The sequence below is a fragment of the Electrona antarctica genome (assembly GCF_951216825.1).
Source record: "Electrona antarctica genome assembly, chromosome: 17".
NCBI lineage: Eukaryota > Metazoa > Chordata > Actinopteri > Myctophiformes > Myctophidae > Electrona > Electrona antarctica.
This window is the reverse complement of record NC_136798.1, coordinates 6,535,453-6,553,196: the sequence shown is the minus strand read 5'-3', so window position 1 is coordinate 6,553,196 and position 17,744 is coordinate 6,535,453. Positions and strand designations below refer to the sequence as shown.

The 17,744-nt window shown below is 42.1% G+C and overlaps 1 protein-coding gene across 1 annotated transcript; it reads right to left on the bottom strand.

Moving 5' to 3' along the window:
* Nucleotides 1-2,862: 2,862 nt before the first annotated feature.
* On the bottom strand, nt 2,863-16,973 carry katna1 (katanin p60 (ATPase containing) subunit A 1). Its single transcript, XM_079527082.1, has 11 exons — nt 16,676-16,973; nt 14,272-14,431; nt 13,736-13,878; nt 12,133-12,289; nt 10,161-10,270; nt 8,658-8,763; nt 8,204-8,362; nt 7,629-7,755; nt 6,795-6,932; nt 5,300-5,426; nt 2,863-5,100 (listed from the first exon to the last, which is right to left on the bottom strand). Exons 2-11 carry the CDS (start codon nt 14,428-14,430, stop codon nt 4,902-4,904), a joined length of 1,425 nt encoding a protein of 474 aa, XP_079383208.1. The 5' UTR covers nt 14,431; nt 16,676-16,973; the 3' UTR covers nt 2,863-4,901.
* Nucleotides 16,974-17,744: the final 771 nt, after the last annotated feature.

The window sequence follows — 17,744 nt, the reverse complement described above, 5'->3', positions numbered from 1 at the left end:
CGACATGACCTGTACTTGGTTGGGCATACCCGTTTGCATGGGATCCCTTTGGACAGCCCCTGTCCCTGTCCAGCCAAGCAAAGACAGTATGTCATAAGGATTGGGAGTAATGTTTGGGACTAGGATGACTGCACCATAAAGGAGTTCAGGTTTGGCAATGGCAGCAAGGAACCAAGTCAGCACTCAAGATCAAACTTAGTTTTTTTTTTGTGCCAGATCTGACTACAAACATCATCGCAGAACATACCGTCTCAATCAGTGTATTTGTAGCACTGTGCCTCGAATGTATGAACGGATGATAAAAGTGTAACACTGTCAAATCTTGACCATTATCAGTACTTTCTTGAGACAAATACTTTTAATTACGTGGCAGGCTTTGTAAAGGTGTTTTATACTTGGTTGCGAATCGGTGTTGCACACTGAAAATAGTTCGATCTACAAGATCACAACGTGTCGCAGCGCGACACTGTCCCCTTTTCCATCAAAATAACTTTGGTTCTAAAACTGTTCATCTGCATCTTCCAACCTGAATAGTGACGTGCGTCCACTTTGGTTCTCACTTCTGGGCAATAAGAAGTACAGTATTTTATGGTACCAGTTCCGAACCAATTTAGACATCTGAACCTATTCATTTGGTTCAAAATTAGGCGGGAATAAAGAACGGAACCGATTCAAGCCTGGTGGAAAAGGGGCCTTTGTGAGCGTGTAGATCAGATATTGTCGGTGTGCTTGAAGTATATCGAGCCCTATAGTCTCCTAGAATTTATATAAAAGCATCTTAGACATACTGTAGACCTACCGTATGCCTATCAAGTGTTGTATCGGAGTATTTATGGGTTAGGGTACTTGACTTGGAACAAGTTCCATCAGAGACAGATTATGGTTGCAGTGTGGTTGTATGTGGCATGACCCCAAATAAAATCCTAATCCAATCCATAGGATTAAAGATACATATTTTGCTTTCTATAACCATAGCTTGATAATTTAATTGAGTTAGTAGTACAGTATATTACTAAGGCCAAGTAATATAGACTTACCGGTATTTATCTAGCACCTAGCTCTGGTCCATAGCCTTCTACTGCTTCTACCCTGCAGGGCAGAATCGTAGAAGCAGTAGAAGGCTATGGACCAGAGCTATCTAGCACCATTGATTGCACAGAATACAGTGATCAACAAACAACTCAGCAATATCATTGGGAGAAAGCCCCACTAACTGCATGATTTCAGGAAAAGGAATTAGTGGGATATTTACTCAATTAAGATACAATGTGCCTTAACTCAGTACCGTCTACCCTGGTTCCCTCCAACAGCTCAATGCAACATTTCACTTTTCACGTTCTGATTATCTATCATTCTGCAGTTCTTGTCTTATATCTCTCCATTTGTACACTACTGAAATTAATAAATTTGATTTGTATACAAATATACTGATCCAGGTGACATGGTTTGTTTCATGTTGAACATCATCATTGTCAATCAGCGAGTCAACGCCACAGGTGGTCGTGTCCGGCAGGCAATTTATTTTGTGCCAACGGCTGATTCGGTCTGGCTTATTAGCCCGGCTACGTTCATCTACCACAGCATAATGCCAATGAACGTTCATCTACCACAGCATAATGCCAGGCTACGTTCATCTACCACAGCATAATGCCAATGAACGTTCATCTACCACAGCATAATGCCAGGCTACGTTCATCTACCACAGCATAATGCCAATGAACGTTCATCTACCACAGCATAATGCCAGGCTACGTTCATCTACCACAGCATAATGCCAGGCTACGTTCATCTACCACAGCATAATGCCAATGAATACGTTCATCTACCACAGCATAGTGCCAATGAATACGTTCATCTACCACAGCATAATGCCAGGCTACGTTCATCTACCACAGCATAATGCCAATGAATACGTCTTGGAATTATTTTAATTTTATTTTTGTTCTCTAGTTCAGGAGTTTTCAAACTTGTATCAACAGACACCTAATTAATTATTTTTCAAATGTCGTGTCATGTAGATATGAAAATAAGTTTTGGTTTAACATTCTGATTATAATATAATTATATTATAAATAGATTCACAATGGTGACATTGATACATATTATACATATTAAGAAAAGTCAACTCCATTTTGTACTGACAATTTCAAGTGTACTGAATTTGCTTTTTTTTGGCTGGGGATCTCCTGGAATCCAATCCCTCACATGACCCCTAGGGGTTCCCAGACCTCACTATTGAAAACCACTGCCCTAGTTCATAAATTGGTCGGAAAATGTAAGCCTTCAAAGACCAGAATCGACAAAACAGGAGTTGCCAGATGGTACACCACAGCAATGATATGCACACATGCCTCTTTCACAATACAGAGCTCTTTCAAAGAAGTGTGGTGAAGAGGGAAAAAAGGGTAGTCTGCAAAAGGGATTACCAGGATTGTGATGGAGTGTCTTTAAGGAATCAAATGTTAAAAGTTATTAATCTGAATAACGTGGAGGCACATTTGGCAGTGTGCAGAGTAGACTCCACCCTTATCTTGATTCTCCATCTGTCCTATCACTCTGATGCTCTGCAAACGTTTATCAGAAATGCATGCATGTTCTGTGATGAGGAAGGGAACAATACTTATATCATGGACCTACAGTGATCTATTGTGGAAATATGAATCTCCCCCCAAATAACTGGATATTTAAACATTTTCATTATTGCTTGCACTCAACACCATTTTTGCCTTGTAAACTGGTAAATTCCAACATGAACCCCCCCCTTCCAAATAGATATATTTAGTTCAAATTAATCGGTTATTTTTAACCAGTCATTTGTTGTTTTTAATGATTTCCCTAAATTAAAGTTTCTTGATACCAAAACACATTTTAAATAATTTTATTTGATTTTATAAATTCAAATCCACAGAATGTAGAAGTTAAACAGATGGCGGATTGACAGACAAAAAAAATTACAGTATATTAAAATTTAGAGATGTTTAAAGCTGAAAGCAATGAATAAAAACAAGACTGTCCATTAACGGCAATATAGATCTGACTTAATTTGTTCAGTCTATGACGTCAGTCACACATGACTTATGACTCCCAAGGTTTTAGGTTTCACTCGACTTCCATTAGTGAAGTCATCAGCTTAAGCCCAAGCAGCTGGTGAGGACCTTGACAGTGTGATAGCCAAGAGATGGTCTCCTTTCCAACACTAGCTCTACAGATTAGGTCGTCTACAGTGACTTGTCTCTGTCTCACTGAGGAGACCAACTCCAGGAGATACTGGAGGGACTGAAAACCAGCTAGTGGTGCTTTGACGCCACTGAACATGGTATTTTGATTTGTGCAGCTTCGTTAACAAATTGCACACCTAAAAGCTTACATTTGGACAGGGAGGCCATGTCGTTATCAGAATCTGGCCTCTAGTTTGAGGGTGATAACATTACATTTATTTTATGTCATCCTGTTACTTTGAATGTCCGCAAGCTTCATAGCTGACAAACTCAACAGGAAAACACCACCTCATCCACAGCGACACTTAGGGGGGGATTCACACTGAGTCTGTTTGATTCAAACGGTTCCCGAATACGGTTGCCTGGTCCCCGCTAGCCATGATTCACATTGGCCTTGATTCTTCCGTACCCAAGTACACTTTCACAGACTCAACAACTGAGCAAAGAGCTTGACTGTCTGAGAGTGGAGAGAGATGGTCTCCTTTCCAGTGAGGGCACTACTATGTGTACTGTAACTTCTCTCACTGAAGAACGTGACCAACTCAAGGAGATGCATGAGGGACTGAGACAAGAGAAGATCCAGCTCGGAACAGACCTGGAGGCCAACATGGAGACGGTAACATTCACACATTTTCCTTATATGGTCATTGACCTCAGCTGGACCCTATTTCTTAATTCAGAGTCAGGCATTGGATGATTATTACTTTTCGTTCATTTTGCAACTGTTTCAGAGTCGGGCAGAGCTCAGTGCTGCTCATGACACATCGAGCGTCTCAATGAGGAAGTCGAGCTCCTCAACACACAGAATAAGAGTCGTGCAGATAACAGCTCTCATCTGGAAGAGCTCCAAAACAAGGTTTGAAACACATTTTTATGGGTATCGTACAGCATGGCTGTAGTACCAAATGTACGTCCTATTGATCCGTATCCGAGTACATTCAATCGGTCCCGATGTGGTCCCGGGAACGGTACGCAGCATTCACACCACCACAACATCTGCCAAGTGGTCCCGAGTGAACATCCGGTACCATAGTGTGAATCCCCCCTTAAAAGTCCAGAATACTTGGGAAACTCAGTGCTAATAGGAGACTTGGTTAGTGTCTGCACAGAACTTGGGAAAATGCATTGCACAAGGTAGCAGTTGTTGATATTTTCTTACTGTAAAAAATAATAAATAAAAGCTTAGCAGCAGCTTGAAGATCCTCAAACTAGAGATGCAAGCCTCTAGCCTAAGTTATGCCAACTACTGTAGATACAAACATGTAGAATACAACTAGACATTGATTGTGCTTCAACTCAAGTGCCCTAGTTGTTACAGGTAAGGAAGTAGTGATGGCATGGTCTCCCATGAGTAACATGGTCCATGACGGGAGCCAAAACAAAGGGGGAAAATGATATATCCTAAAGGAATGATCAGTGGCAACTGGCATCTGTTCACCTTGAACTGCATACATACATGCAAAGTAAGGTGAATAGGTGCAGTTTTTCAAGTGCAGGTACTACCCAACGCAATAAAGCCCATCTCACAAAATACCTCAACCATCACTTGGCATAACAATAATTTATAAAAATGTGACAACCTAGCATACACGGCCAGGTGTGAATGGTCTTCATCCTAAGCAACCAGTCAGCCTGACACCAGTCAAACACACCCACAACCACCCCACACAGCTTGACCATTTCTCAGCAGGATCCAAACTCTTCTATCCAATCTTCATACTTCTCGAGGTCAGACGCCGACACAGATTTGGACACCTTCTTCAGTGCACACTCAAAATCGTCCATGGTGGTTGGCATGTGCATTTCATCCCGGGAAATGTTGCGGATCTCTTCCGGTGTCAGTCCTTCGATCCTCCTCCTCATGGCCATCAACGAGGCATCCCTGCAGCAGTGCAACATTACAAAAATGTTCTCTGGCGTCAAATAGTACAATTTAATATCCAACTTGACCATCACATTACAGATATTTGCAGTATTTCTGCACAACGCCATTGTGAGATTAGAATTGAGTGGTTGATATATAATGAATCATAAAAAATAAATAGACTTTAAAAGCAAGAAAATAATCCCTAGAGCCTTGCCTGCAAACGTTTGTGATGTCAGCTCCAGAGTAGCCCTCCATCTGTTCTGCGATCCGATCCATGTCTACATCTTCTGCCACCTCCAGCTCCTTCAGGTTGATCTTCAGCAACTCCACCCTGCCCTCGGCTGTGCACACAGTGGCAACACTGAGCTTAGTTAGCAGTGCGGTAATTTCATATCATTTGAATTTGAAAGTGAGCAGTCCTCTCCTCTTGAAATTGTCTCTTTATTGAGTGTATTAGTTGGAAGGGAGCAAGGGACTGGCCTAATTATTATTATTTTTTTTAAAGATTTGTTTTTGGCTTTTCTGCCTTTATTGATAGAATCAAGTGAAGATAGACTGGAAAGAGGGAGAGAGAGAGAGAAGGGGAGAGACACGCAGCAAAGGTCGTCATGAACGGGACTCGAACACGTGACATGTGACGTGTGGCATGCGCCTGGACCACTTGGCCAGCGGGCGCCCCAGGACTGGACTGGCCTAATTTTTAAATGTAACCATGTTAAAGCTGCAATCCAGGAATTCTAATCAACCGATTATTTAATTGATAAGCTTATCGATTGATTAACACTTTCCCTCCCCAACACGACTTCCATGAGTTAATTGACTGTAGAACAGAGTGGGATAGGTGACGTGTTTTGATGACATCATCACAAAAACATCTGTCACACCGACATGCAAAGGGTTCTGGGAAATTGAGGCCCAATGCCTCTAACACTCTAATAATACTTTAACACTACGACAAGCGATTACACCCTTTTAAAGCGGATTTTCATGACAAGCAACGATGAAGTCGGCACAGTGGCTCTTCAAAAGGTTAGTGTAAACTAGGCAGGGAGATCTGGAACACGGTTGTTTAATCAACGCAGGGAAACTGTTAACTGGTTAGTTGGTTATAAGCAGCATTTGTTTTTCATCTGAGAATCTTAATTTCACTCAATAATGTCTAACCTAAAGAAATAATCTTTTATGAGGAATAAAATGATCTTATCTGTCACATCACATGCAAAATCAGAGACGTTTCTGTGGCTACCAAGGTGGGGGAACTTTTTTTTAACTGGCCCACATGTGCGCTCCTTGGCCATGCGTGTGCGTAGACACTAGAGAGCATTACATTCACAAATAAACGCCCAATGATAGAACCGCAGAACTGTTAAGTTAGTGTTAACTGAAGAATTTCTCAACAGCGATTACACGGTTTTCGATTAATTGTTAAAATCCCTATAACCAATAACATTTTATTTAAACCAATGTGTATGGTAGAGTACAAATCTGTGTGGTAGAGAATGTTAATAATATACAACTAGCACATCAGCAGTGTTTGGGAGGTGGTCTCCCTACTCTTCACATTGAGAGATTTCCTCCGGTTGCTGGTTGGATATTTGGCATTGTAAATAAGAGTCGTTTTCACACCCAAGGGACACCGGGACTTGTTCTCATGGCACACCGTTTGGGAACCACTGCTGCAGTGTACTCTGCTAGAGGCAGACGTTTACCTGAGGGAAGAGGTATGTAGATCCTCTTCTCCAGTCTTCTCCTCAGAGCCTCGTCGATGTCCCAGGGGAAGTTCGTAGCAGCCAGCACCATCACCATCTTGGAGGGGTCTTCATCGCCTCCTGATACACCACCAACACCTATGCAACAATGACGACCATTAGTGGCGTGCACAGATAGACACTAGGCTACAGCAGGGTTCCCGAATTAATTTTCCTCAAGGGCCATATTTTGACTAGGGTACCAGGCTGGGGGCCGAGTCCGCACACACGAGGTCGAGGTCTTTCATTTTCAGGGCAAGACCCCATTTGAAAATGATGCCCAGTTTGACATGCATAGGCTACTGACCCCCATTTAATGCCATTTATATCTGGGACCCCCTAAAATAAATTCTTCCAGGGGCCACAAGGGGCGCTCCGCGGGCCGCAAATGGCCCGTGGTCCGCCTATTGGGGAACCCTGCTGTACAGTATGTGGACCATGGTGACATTGATCAATTCTTGATAAAAGAAAAAGCTTCTAATATATTATTTAGGCCCCAAAATCTATAAATCTCACACTATTAAGGCAACCGGCCGGTTCCACGCGCTGCACAAGGTGCCCTTTTTTCACTTGAGCACCTGCCCCTCTAAATGTCTGTGCACGCCACTGACGACCATCAAGAACATCTTTGAGATCCAGAGTGCTTTACTTAGGGGCCAATTATAGGACATTATTTTGACATCCTCTGGTAATTTTTGGATCATGTTCTTGGATCTGCTGCTGCCAAGCCAAAATAATGATAACACGAGGGCAAAAGGTTAATCTCATGCTGCCGTCATAATTAAATTATATTACCATCCATCTGTATCAGCAACTCTGCCTTGACTCTGCGACTGGCCTCATGCTCCTCTGACGTCCCACGGCGGCTGCACATTGAGTCAATCTCGTCGATGAAGATTGTGGTGGGGGCGTAATGCCGTGCCTGCACCAAAATAAGTACAAGGACCAATCAGTGGAGAGCGAGGGGAAACCGTTTACCCAATTATATAATATGATCCTTTGAAAATAATGGAAAAAAAAGAGAAAGAAATACATCTATAGTATTGAGATCTTTTCATACATTGTGAAGAGCAATGTTGTACACCTAGTATATCTTCGCGATGTGCCGACTGAGAGCGGATAGGTCATTAAAAGAGATACAAATTATTTACCAATACTGTGAGTGTGTACAACTCTCTCTTTTAATATTTTGATACATTACTAAACATTGCAATCTGCATCAATGTTTGACAGCGACACATCGTCCCACTCGTATCTGGACTGAATGGGTGGTTCAACCCCCAGCAGAGACCTACTGCTAAGCCTGGTGCATGGACTCAGCTTGTGGGTCCGTCACCATCCCTACCAAGCCCAACATGCGAGGACCTTACCATTTCAAAGAGGAGGCGAACCAGTTTCTCCGACTCCCCTCTGTACTTGGACGTGAGAGTGGACGAGGAGACGTTGAAGAAAGTAGTTTTGCACTCTGTAGCGACTGCTTTGGCCAAGAGGGTTTTGCCAGTGCCTGGAGGACCCACCATGAGCACTCCCTAAAAATAGTATACACAGTTTAATTGGTTTTCCCATTTCAATATGCCACACTTTATACCATCTTTGTCATCATTTTCACCCCAGACTATTATGTGTACTTCCAAGACCTGTGAAATAGCAACCACATTTTCTACCACTTTCTAGATGTTCACGTGATATGAAATCGGTGCATTGACTTATCCATCATTGTAGGCAGTACTGTATCAGAGGCATTTCTGATAATGGTATCAGTACAACTCTAGTTGTAGAAGCCCTATAAAATAAATTAATAGCCTTCAACTCTTTCAATAGTACCTTCCATGGTCTTCGTATGCCTTTGAAAAATGAAGGCATCCACATCGGCAACACAACTGCCTCTTTAAGTAGTTTTTTGGCATTTTCCAAATCTGCAATGTCATCCCTGTGGAAATACATAGCTGTCGTTAGATAATAGATAGGTATCACATTTTCATGGTGGTGAATCTTATCAATAGAAATCTACTCGATAAGGCGAAAGCGCCTTTCTGTGTGGGGTTTGGATGTTCTCCCCGTGTCCCCTAGGGTAGGTACCCTCACAAAAAACATGCAGTAATCCTGGTCTCTAAACTACCTCCCCTTGGCCAGCCGGGGCACCTGATGGAGGGGAAAGGTCGGAATAACGTGTTCCTTCCACGTGCTACGTCCGGCCGGGGAAACTCTCCCGTCAGGTGAAAAGAAGCAGCTTGGACTCCTCATGCATAGAAGGAAGCATGAGGTCAGTCCGCTGCCCCCCCCCCAGGTTGGCAGAGGAAGTGTAGCGCCCAGGAGAGAAAAATGTAAGAGAAAAAAAAAGAAATCTACTCGATAAAGAAACCCAGACACATTTTCTTAAATGCTTGACCAGTAAAGTACCTTTAGTGGTGAATCAGCCCATAGAAGAGGTTTAAGATGCCATGTTTCCTGACATAGTAAAATATAGGCAGCATTTACAATCAAATCCGGTGGTTTATTTAATGGGAACCTATCACCAGCTCATCAAAATGCAGTGATGGCAATTACCCAGCACAAGATCTCAAACTGAAGGCATTGGGAAATGCTGTCAGATATTATTCACATCCTCAAAAAAGTAAATACATTTACGTTAAACAAATGACCATATGAATTAAACAACACTCTGGTATAGGCATTCCCACGGTGGCAAACGTGGCTAGATGGTGCAGACAGACACCCATCTTTTATATATGGACCTGCTCCTAGAAGGACAGACTGTCAACCCATTTAGACCCGAGGATGTTTCTACAAATGTCAGATCTACAAGGTTGTAGCGCAGCACTCGATGCCACGCTATGAGCTTGTAGATCTGCTATTTTTTCAATAGCTAAAGTATAACATAATGCTTAAAACACCAAAAGGGGTTCCCAGCCCTGAATGGGTTAACCCATTCAGGCCTGACGTCGAAATTAAAAAAAAAAGTTTTCTAAATCATGACAATTTTCGGAAAGATTTGAGGCACATTTTAACGATTTTTCAAAAATAGCAGACCTACAAGTTCATAGCGCGCCACTCGGTGGCGCGCTATGAGCTTGTAGATCTGCTATTTTTCAATAGCTAAATTATAACAATGTTTAAAACACCAAAAGGGGTTCCCGCCCCAAAATGGGTTAATGGTTAATGTGGTTAAACGCTAACGTGACATGGATGCGTTCCAGGTCTCAATGGATTAACCCATTTAGACCTGAGGATGTTTCTACAAATGTCAGATCTACAAGGTTGTAGCGCAGCACTCGATGCCACGCTATGAGCTTGTCCAGCCCTGAATGGGTTAAGATACCTACATACCATTTAATGTTGGGGGCTTGGGATATGATGTCTCTTTCAAGAGCCTCGACGAGGTCTTTGTCGTATCCCGTGCCATCAAACTTCTTCAACTCTCTCTCTTCCGCTTTGTTCTGCAAAGCAAACAAACATCGGTGTTACTATACAGTATATCCTGAGGGGTCGTCTCTACCTTACATGGAATCCACTTCAAACCAAAAACTGGACGGACAGGCTGGGTGTGAGTGTAGGTAAACATACAGTGCGAATAGTGTTTCACCTACACTTCAAATAGGTTTGTTTGAATACTGGTGGCATGCAGTTATTACAGCCAAGAGCTAGAAAGATATGCAAATTATGCATTCTTCATATTTCAAGTCACTTTTATCAATGACGTGTAGCAATATGTTTAGGACATATTTATCTTTTCTACTTTTGTATTTATGGACATTATTGATTTTAGTTTTAGTAGAGTTTATTTCAATATATGCACTGCCATTTGTGTGTATGGGGAAAAATATACAGCTATATATATATATATATATATATATATATATATGACTAAATTAGCCCTTCGCTAAGCCCCACCCATTAAAGAAATTGATAATTTCAGTAGCAAGAGCTTTTAAAATGTCTTCTAAATCTAGTCAACAAGGCCTGCAGTGCACGACATTATTTCATAAACAGTATCCAACTCAATCAACTTTAGACCGTCCGTTTTCATGTAATGCACGGTAAGACTATAGTGATTAGCATTATTGCCATCACCTGGGTGGGTCAGTCATGTAACTTTCCCAACGTTAAGCGGTGTATGTTTTCAACAACACAACCATGCAAAATAACATTGACAGCTACGAGGTGTCGAAAGCTTGCCATCATTAGCAACGATTGCTAAACTATTCGGATTGGACAATCGCTTTTGGGGTGGGGTTTCGCGAAGGGATAATTGTTGTATTTGTCAAATAAGAAAATTAAAACATATTAAAGAATTACAAAAAAAACGGGGGGGAAAAACATTTGTGTAGCATAAGTGCTTTACATAAGATATGGGATTTAAAGGCAAAATAAGGCATATTGAAAGAAGGGTGTGCTGTGCAGTCCATTCGCTTAGTTACAGTATAAAAAGACGAAAAGAGAGCTGAGCCAGAAGGCAAAGCTCTCTGTCTACCGAGCAATCTTCGTTCCTACTCTCACCTATGGTCATGAAGTGTGGGTCATGACCGAAAGAATAAGGTCGCGAATACAAGCGGCCGAAGTGAGTTTTCTTCGCCGAGTGGCTGGCATCTCCCTTAGAGATAGGGTGAGAAGTTCAGTCACGCGAGAGACTCGGAGTAGAGTCGCTGCTTCTTCGCCTGGAAAGGAGCCAGCTTAGGTGGTTCGGGCATCTGGTTAGGATGCCTCTCGGGCATCTCCCTAGGGGAGGTCCTCGAGGCACGTCCCACTGGGAGGGGAGACCCCGGGGCAGACCAAGGCGCAGTTGGAGAAATCGCATCGACTCTCTGGCCTTGGAACGCCTCGGTATCCCCCAGGAGGAAGTTACTAATGTTGCTCTGTAGAGGGAAGTTTGGAGCTGATCTGGTGGAGCTGTTGCCCCCGCGACCCGACTACGGATAAGCGGTTGAAGATGTATGGACAATCATGAAAGATGAGAGGGAGACAGCGTAGAGAGGATGTATAACCGCTACAGTACTGGCCAGTAATACAGATACATATATTGGTGCAATCTTTGGGCAGAATACTGATGGAGCATTCATTATGTACCATTGACAGTCATTGGTGGAAACAGCTTGTGAGGATGCAGATGTTTAAAAGACTGCCACAGTCACTTGTAAACTCCAGACATACTGTATTGAAAGAGAGTCACACATTACCAATTAGGTATAATCTATCTATAAATACACGCACTCTGCGTATCCAAGAATAACCATCCTTTGAGAGAACAGAATCTGTGGTGTGCCTGAAAAGGAACAAAACAAAGAGAACAACCATTATTCACCTTAGGTCCATCTTTTGCCTCCTTCTTGTCTTTGCCCTTGAGAGGTTTTCCCCTGTCGCCATTGGCCCCACGAGGTGAGTTCCTCTGTTGTGCCCTTACACCCACACTCAGGCGGTTGTTGTGAGGTTTGCCGTCTTTGTGCGGGTTGGCAGGCCTCCTAACAGGACATGGAAAAGATCTTTTAACCACTTAAACCGATATACTTTGTTTACCAGAGTCTTCCAGGTGTCTATTTTGGGCCACTCCTATTTGTACCTCTGCACCAAATCTCTTAACCAAATATACTGGTCTTAAGCTTGCAACGCGTTGTTGCAATACAGCTATTTTAGAAGTACGTTTGCCTATTATGACATGCACATAAGGACAGAACATGTAGGTTTCATGTGGTTAAGAGCAGATCATTATTTAGCTACATACTGTATATCATCTACCCTGAAGCATCCTTAACCATATCATCAATTCCAAATATCACATCAAGCAGTCATCAAAGTCTTCAATTTATTGCATGACTAACAATAGCAGTAATAGTCCATCTACAAGCTCTTAACGCATCGCAAAACATTGAGCTTTTGCATCTGCGGTTCTCTCCAGTTTGGGTCATTTGGGGGAAATTGTGACATGCCCCAAACAGGGATACCAGGTTGAAGTGGTTAAACAGAAGCCTACGTATGTGCTGCATATAACGACATTTATTGGAGGAAACATCATCACCTTTCTCCGCTTCACCTCCCAATGTATGAATGAATGAACCATTGTAAAGCACTTTGAGCACTTGGAAAAGCGCTATAAAAATGCAATTCATTCATTAAGATATAACCTCATTGTCAGCTCTGTAGCAGTGGCCGGCAAACTGTGTTCTTCGGGATCGGAAGGTTGCCGTATATTAGATTTGTCGATGGGTGGCTCTTCCAAGAGAGATTTTGTGCTCTCATTAGAAGGCGGGTGTAAGTGCCAAAGTGTCTCGGAGCCATAGAGTAGAATCGGCTTGACGGTCGTCCTAAATATTTTTACTTTGATGATTGGTGGTGAAAAATTCTAGCAGGGTCAATAACAAAGAACTTTATATAGTATATAGGAAGATTGTGTTAATTGCTTATTACTAGTACACAACTTCATGGTCACATCAGGATTTGAATCCAAGTGTGAAACAAACAAAAGAAAAACTCCCGTCCAACTAGTGAGTTGGAACCACCACAGAACAGGGAGAGAACAGAGGAAAGGTGGCCTGATTAACAATACAGGGCAGGCCCACACCAGGCACCCACAAGTACTAATCCCACTCATATGACTAGTCTACCAACTACATCATTGGGTTATTGTCCTCAAATAGCTTATGCAACCTCACACAGGAGGGCACCCTGCAGAAGGGACCAGTGATGCACTGAAACCCACCACCTCATATCAATTACAGATGACATAGATCTGCCATTTTCAGTGTGGGGGGGAGGGGAGGGGGAGGAGTCATAATGTATTACTTCTTAATATCCTTAAGAAGAGGATACATTTCAAAAGGAGTAATTTACTCTTGACAAATTATTTACAGCAGGATAAAACACATTTTGAATAAAAAATAAAAGCTCCATCATCTTCCAACTCGTCGTACCTTGGCTCCACTGGAACAGGCCATATGTCAGCATTCTCACAGGCGTTGGTTGGTTTAGCAGGGGTGGAGCTCAGCTGAAAACGCTCCAGGGTGGACATGATGTCTTGAATGTGTTTATTCTCCTCATTGAGTTCTTGCCACAACTGTCAAAAGACATGGACAGTCACAGACAACCATGAGTTCTTGCTTTATGAACCATAAAGCAAGAGGAGCGAACCAATGTTCCTCAATTTTCAGAGCACAAGTTGTGCAACGCCTGAGCACAACCAAACATAAGATGACTTGTCTTTCAGTTCTACTGGATCTCTTCTTCTCCACTAGTCCCTCCATAACATTTTAGTCTAGTTTTTATTTGTTGACACATTTTATATTCAATACATTTATAATTTAGTTTTAGTCTCCATAGCTTAGTTTTTATAGGTGAAAAAAGGCAGTCAGGACATTTTTTTGGGAAAGGCTCTCATTGCCAACGGTGTTCACCATACTATTTCATATCAATAATGGCTGCCATGAATTACAGTATACTGGTGCAGTACCTGCTGCCATCGCTGTCGCAGACTGCTGTCACACACGGTGTACGCATGCTTCTTGATCTGCTCTAGTATTCCTTGGTAGAACACACTGGCGGAGCTGTAGTTCCCCAGCAAGGCGAATTCTCTGGCCAACTTCAGGTTGTCGCTGATGTCACGACTCATTCTGTTGTTGCAGACAAAGTTAAAGGAAGCAAATCAAACTGCAATGCAAAACTTACAATGCATCAAGTGGTGGAGACAGAAATGGAACGAGTGCAGACAAATGTTTGCTCTGAGGCGTCTACCTGGGTCTATATAAGCTTACCTGGAGGCCCCAACCCCCTGGGTGGAGCTGGATTCAGCACAGGATTTTGTACACTTCTTAATTTTATTTATTTTTTATTCAAGGAATTTCTTAGATTCGCTCGTTTTAAAAATGTATAAAATATTTACATTTTATTTTACTCAAGTCGTGACCCATGAAAATAGAGGGTATGCGCATGCTTAAAGTGAATGGCACATCGAGTGGCAAATCGAGTGGCAAGGCAACAGGCAAAGTAAGTTTAACATTGTGTAATGTTGTTTAACAGATAGGACTTTTCTGTTTTGGACGTATGGGTTGTCAAGGCCAGAAAGTAGTTTTTTGCCACTCGGTAGGCATTCCTGCATAACTTCCGGGTTTGATGATGACGTCACGCGCATACCCTCTATTGGTCTGGAGACACTGTGTTCTAAAGCACAAAGCACTGGTTCACAGTTCACACTGAGGCTCACGGACCACCAAGGGTCATTAAGGGGGTTTCCAGGAGATCCCCATGCAGTTACATCATGATGATAAACTAATTGGCCTTTACAGCCAGGTCTGTAATTCACCGTGAGCATTTTACAGTGTGGATTAGGGTCGCAGGGATTCAAAATAAATAAATACTAATGAAATCGGGGTCAGTGACCTGGGGGTCCCTGAAATGATGATAATCACTGATATATCAGATAATATCGACCTTATGGTCCTAAAGACCTAAACTAAAGCATCTCCTAAACAAAAACAAAAAAATCGGCCTACTGCCAGCTTCCGTGTAACATTATAGTGTCGGATCAAGACTGTATTTTATCGATTTTGACATTTGCATATACGAAAAGTAAGTCAGACTCGGATAGATGCTAGCCTTTTAGTCAGGGAATATTATCAGAATAATGTCAAATCTGGGAATACATTTCTTACCAAGAATTTTCTTCACCAATGTGTTTGTAAAGGTGTCTAACATCATATCCCACGTTGGTTTCTATTCAACCACCCTAGGGGAATTTATGACAGCTGCTGAAAGTTGGGGTACCATCAACAACCAATATAAGGCAAAATGTTCTAAATTTCATTATGCTTTAAGTAGCATGTGACATATCAAACTAGGGGTTTTTCATGATTCTGAAATCTGAATCCATTCCAAGCATTAGTTTTGCACGAAAAACACTCCTTGGGCTAAAAACGGCTATAGCCGTCATCACAAATGAGGTCAGCACATTTGGGCAAGTGGCTATGGCCAAATTTAGTCCAAGGAGTGTTTTTCGTGCAAAACTAATGCATGGAATGGGTTCAGAATCATGAAAACCTCCTAGTTTGACACGTCACATGCTACTAGGGGCGGCGGTGGCTCAGGGGTAGAGTGGCTGGATGGTACCCGCAAGGTTGCCAGTTCGAACCCAGGCTCCCCTAGAGTTAGTGTCGAAGTAACCTTGAGCAAGACACTGAACTCCAAATTGCTCCTGATGTGCTGGTTGGTGCCTTGCCTTGCCATCGGTGTATGAATGTGTGTGTGAATGTAATGCACAATCTATGTAAAGCGCCTTGGATAAAGGTGCTATATAAATGCACCAGTTACCATTTACTTAAAGTATAATGAAAATTAGAACATTTTACCATATAGGCTATTGGTTGTTGATGGTACCCCAACTTTCAGCAGCTGTCAAAAATTCCCCTAGGGTGGTTGAATAGAAACCAATGTGGGATATGTTAGTAGACATCCCTACAAACAAATTGGTTAAGGAAATGTATTGCCAGATTTTATTAATATCCCCTGACTATTTATCCAAGGTTAAGTGTAACAAACGCCAGAGATTGTATCCATGTGATTGTATTGTGATGTATTGTTGTCAAGGCTCTGTTTCCATATTACCATGGGAGGATATTATAATGTGGTGACTGGTGACAGACTGACAGTGACAGTACAATAGTAGACTAATGCGAAATGAAATAAATGCTATCTGATCAAAAGTTGACTCACAGCACCTGTTGAAAACGCGATATAACTCAATGTTCGAGCGTGGCAATGATTCACGCAGGCATAAAACAATACAATGATTTACAAAAACAGTATGTAATAGTAATAATAGTGTGTAAAACAGCCTGCGTAGTGTTCTTATATATACTTACATCCACACCCTGCCGAGATGTGATGATCTTTTGGTTGGTTTGTACAAACACAGCAGACCAGTCGATGTAAAGTGGTATCTTCAAGCTGAACGGCGCCTTTCAGCCACAGCGTGAGAAAAGTGCAGAGAGCGAAGTGAAAAATGTTTACTGCAGTGATGTGAACTTTATAGACGTACTGGTTGTACTGGTTCTGCTGCTGCTCAACTTTTCAAGTGAAAACAAAAAAAAAATCGAAAAACATCATCTCTCGCTGGTGAAAGTTTGCCGACGACTTCCGGTACTTGCTGGTGGCTCCTCCCAAAAGGTTTTTGCAGTCAATGGACGTAAATATAAATACTATAATTTATACTAATTCTGAATTAATTACGGTAAGCTTAATTGAGCGTTAATTGGGTTCAGTTATGCCCGATAGTCAACGGGATGGATTGAGAACTATAGGTCTCTCTCTCACACACACACACACACACACACACACACACACACACACACACAGTTGACTAAAGAGGGCGCTGTTTTTCCATTGTTTTGCCAATGGTGTGTGTGTGTGTGTGTGCGTGCGCACACAATATTGCGGACACCCACCCCACCCACCCACAGCTACCGGTAGGTTTGTTATTTTTGACTGGTGTGGGCATTGATTGATTGATTGAACAGTTTTGTACAATGGGTAAATTTTAGAATGGTTAGTTCCAGTTTGTACATATGGGGTTTTAATTTGCACCACAGACCCAAACAGCTTCAATCCGAGGTCTAGATCAGCCAGAAATCCCAGAATGACTGAAAAATAGTAAAATACCCATTTGGTTGACTACGGGTTTCAAAATTGTCAGACCACAACCAGGCCAATATTTCTTAAAACACAAAAATTGTATAACCTGATTGATTGAGGTATTTAACAGTTTGCAGAATTACAGTAAATTTCAAGCACAACTCAATACAAAAACTCTTAACTGTGGACAACACCAAAGCATTACACTTGTTTAATGTTTACCATTTTCAATTCATCATAACATTGTAACATTATACACTTCTATATAGCCAACCCTTTTCGGCCCTTAGAGGCTTTCCA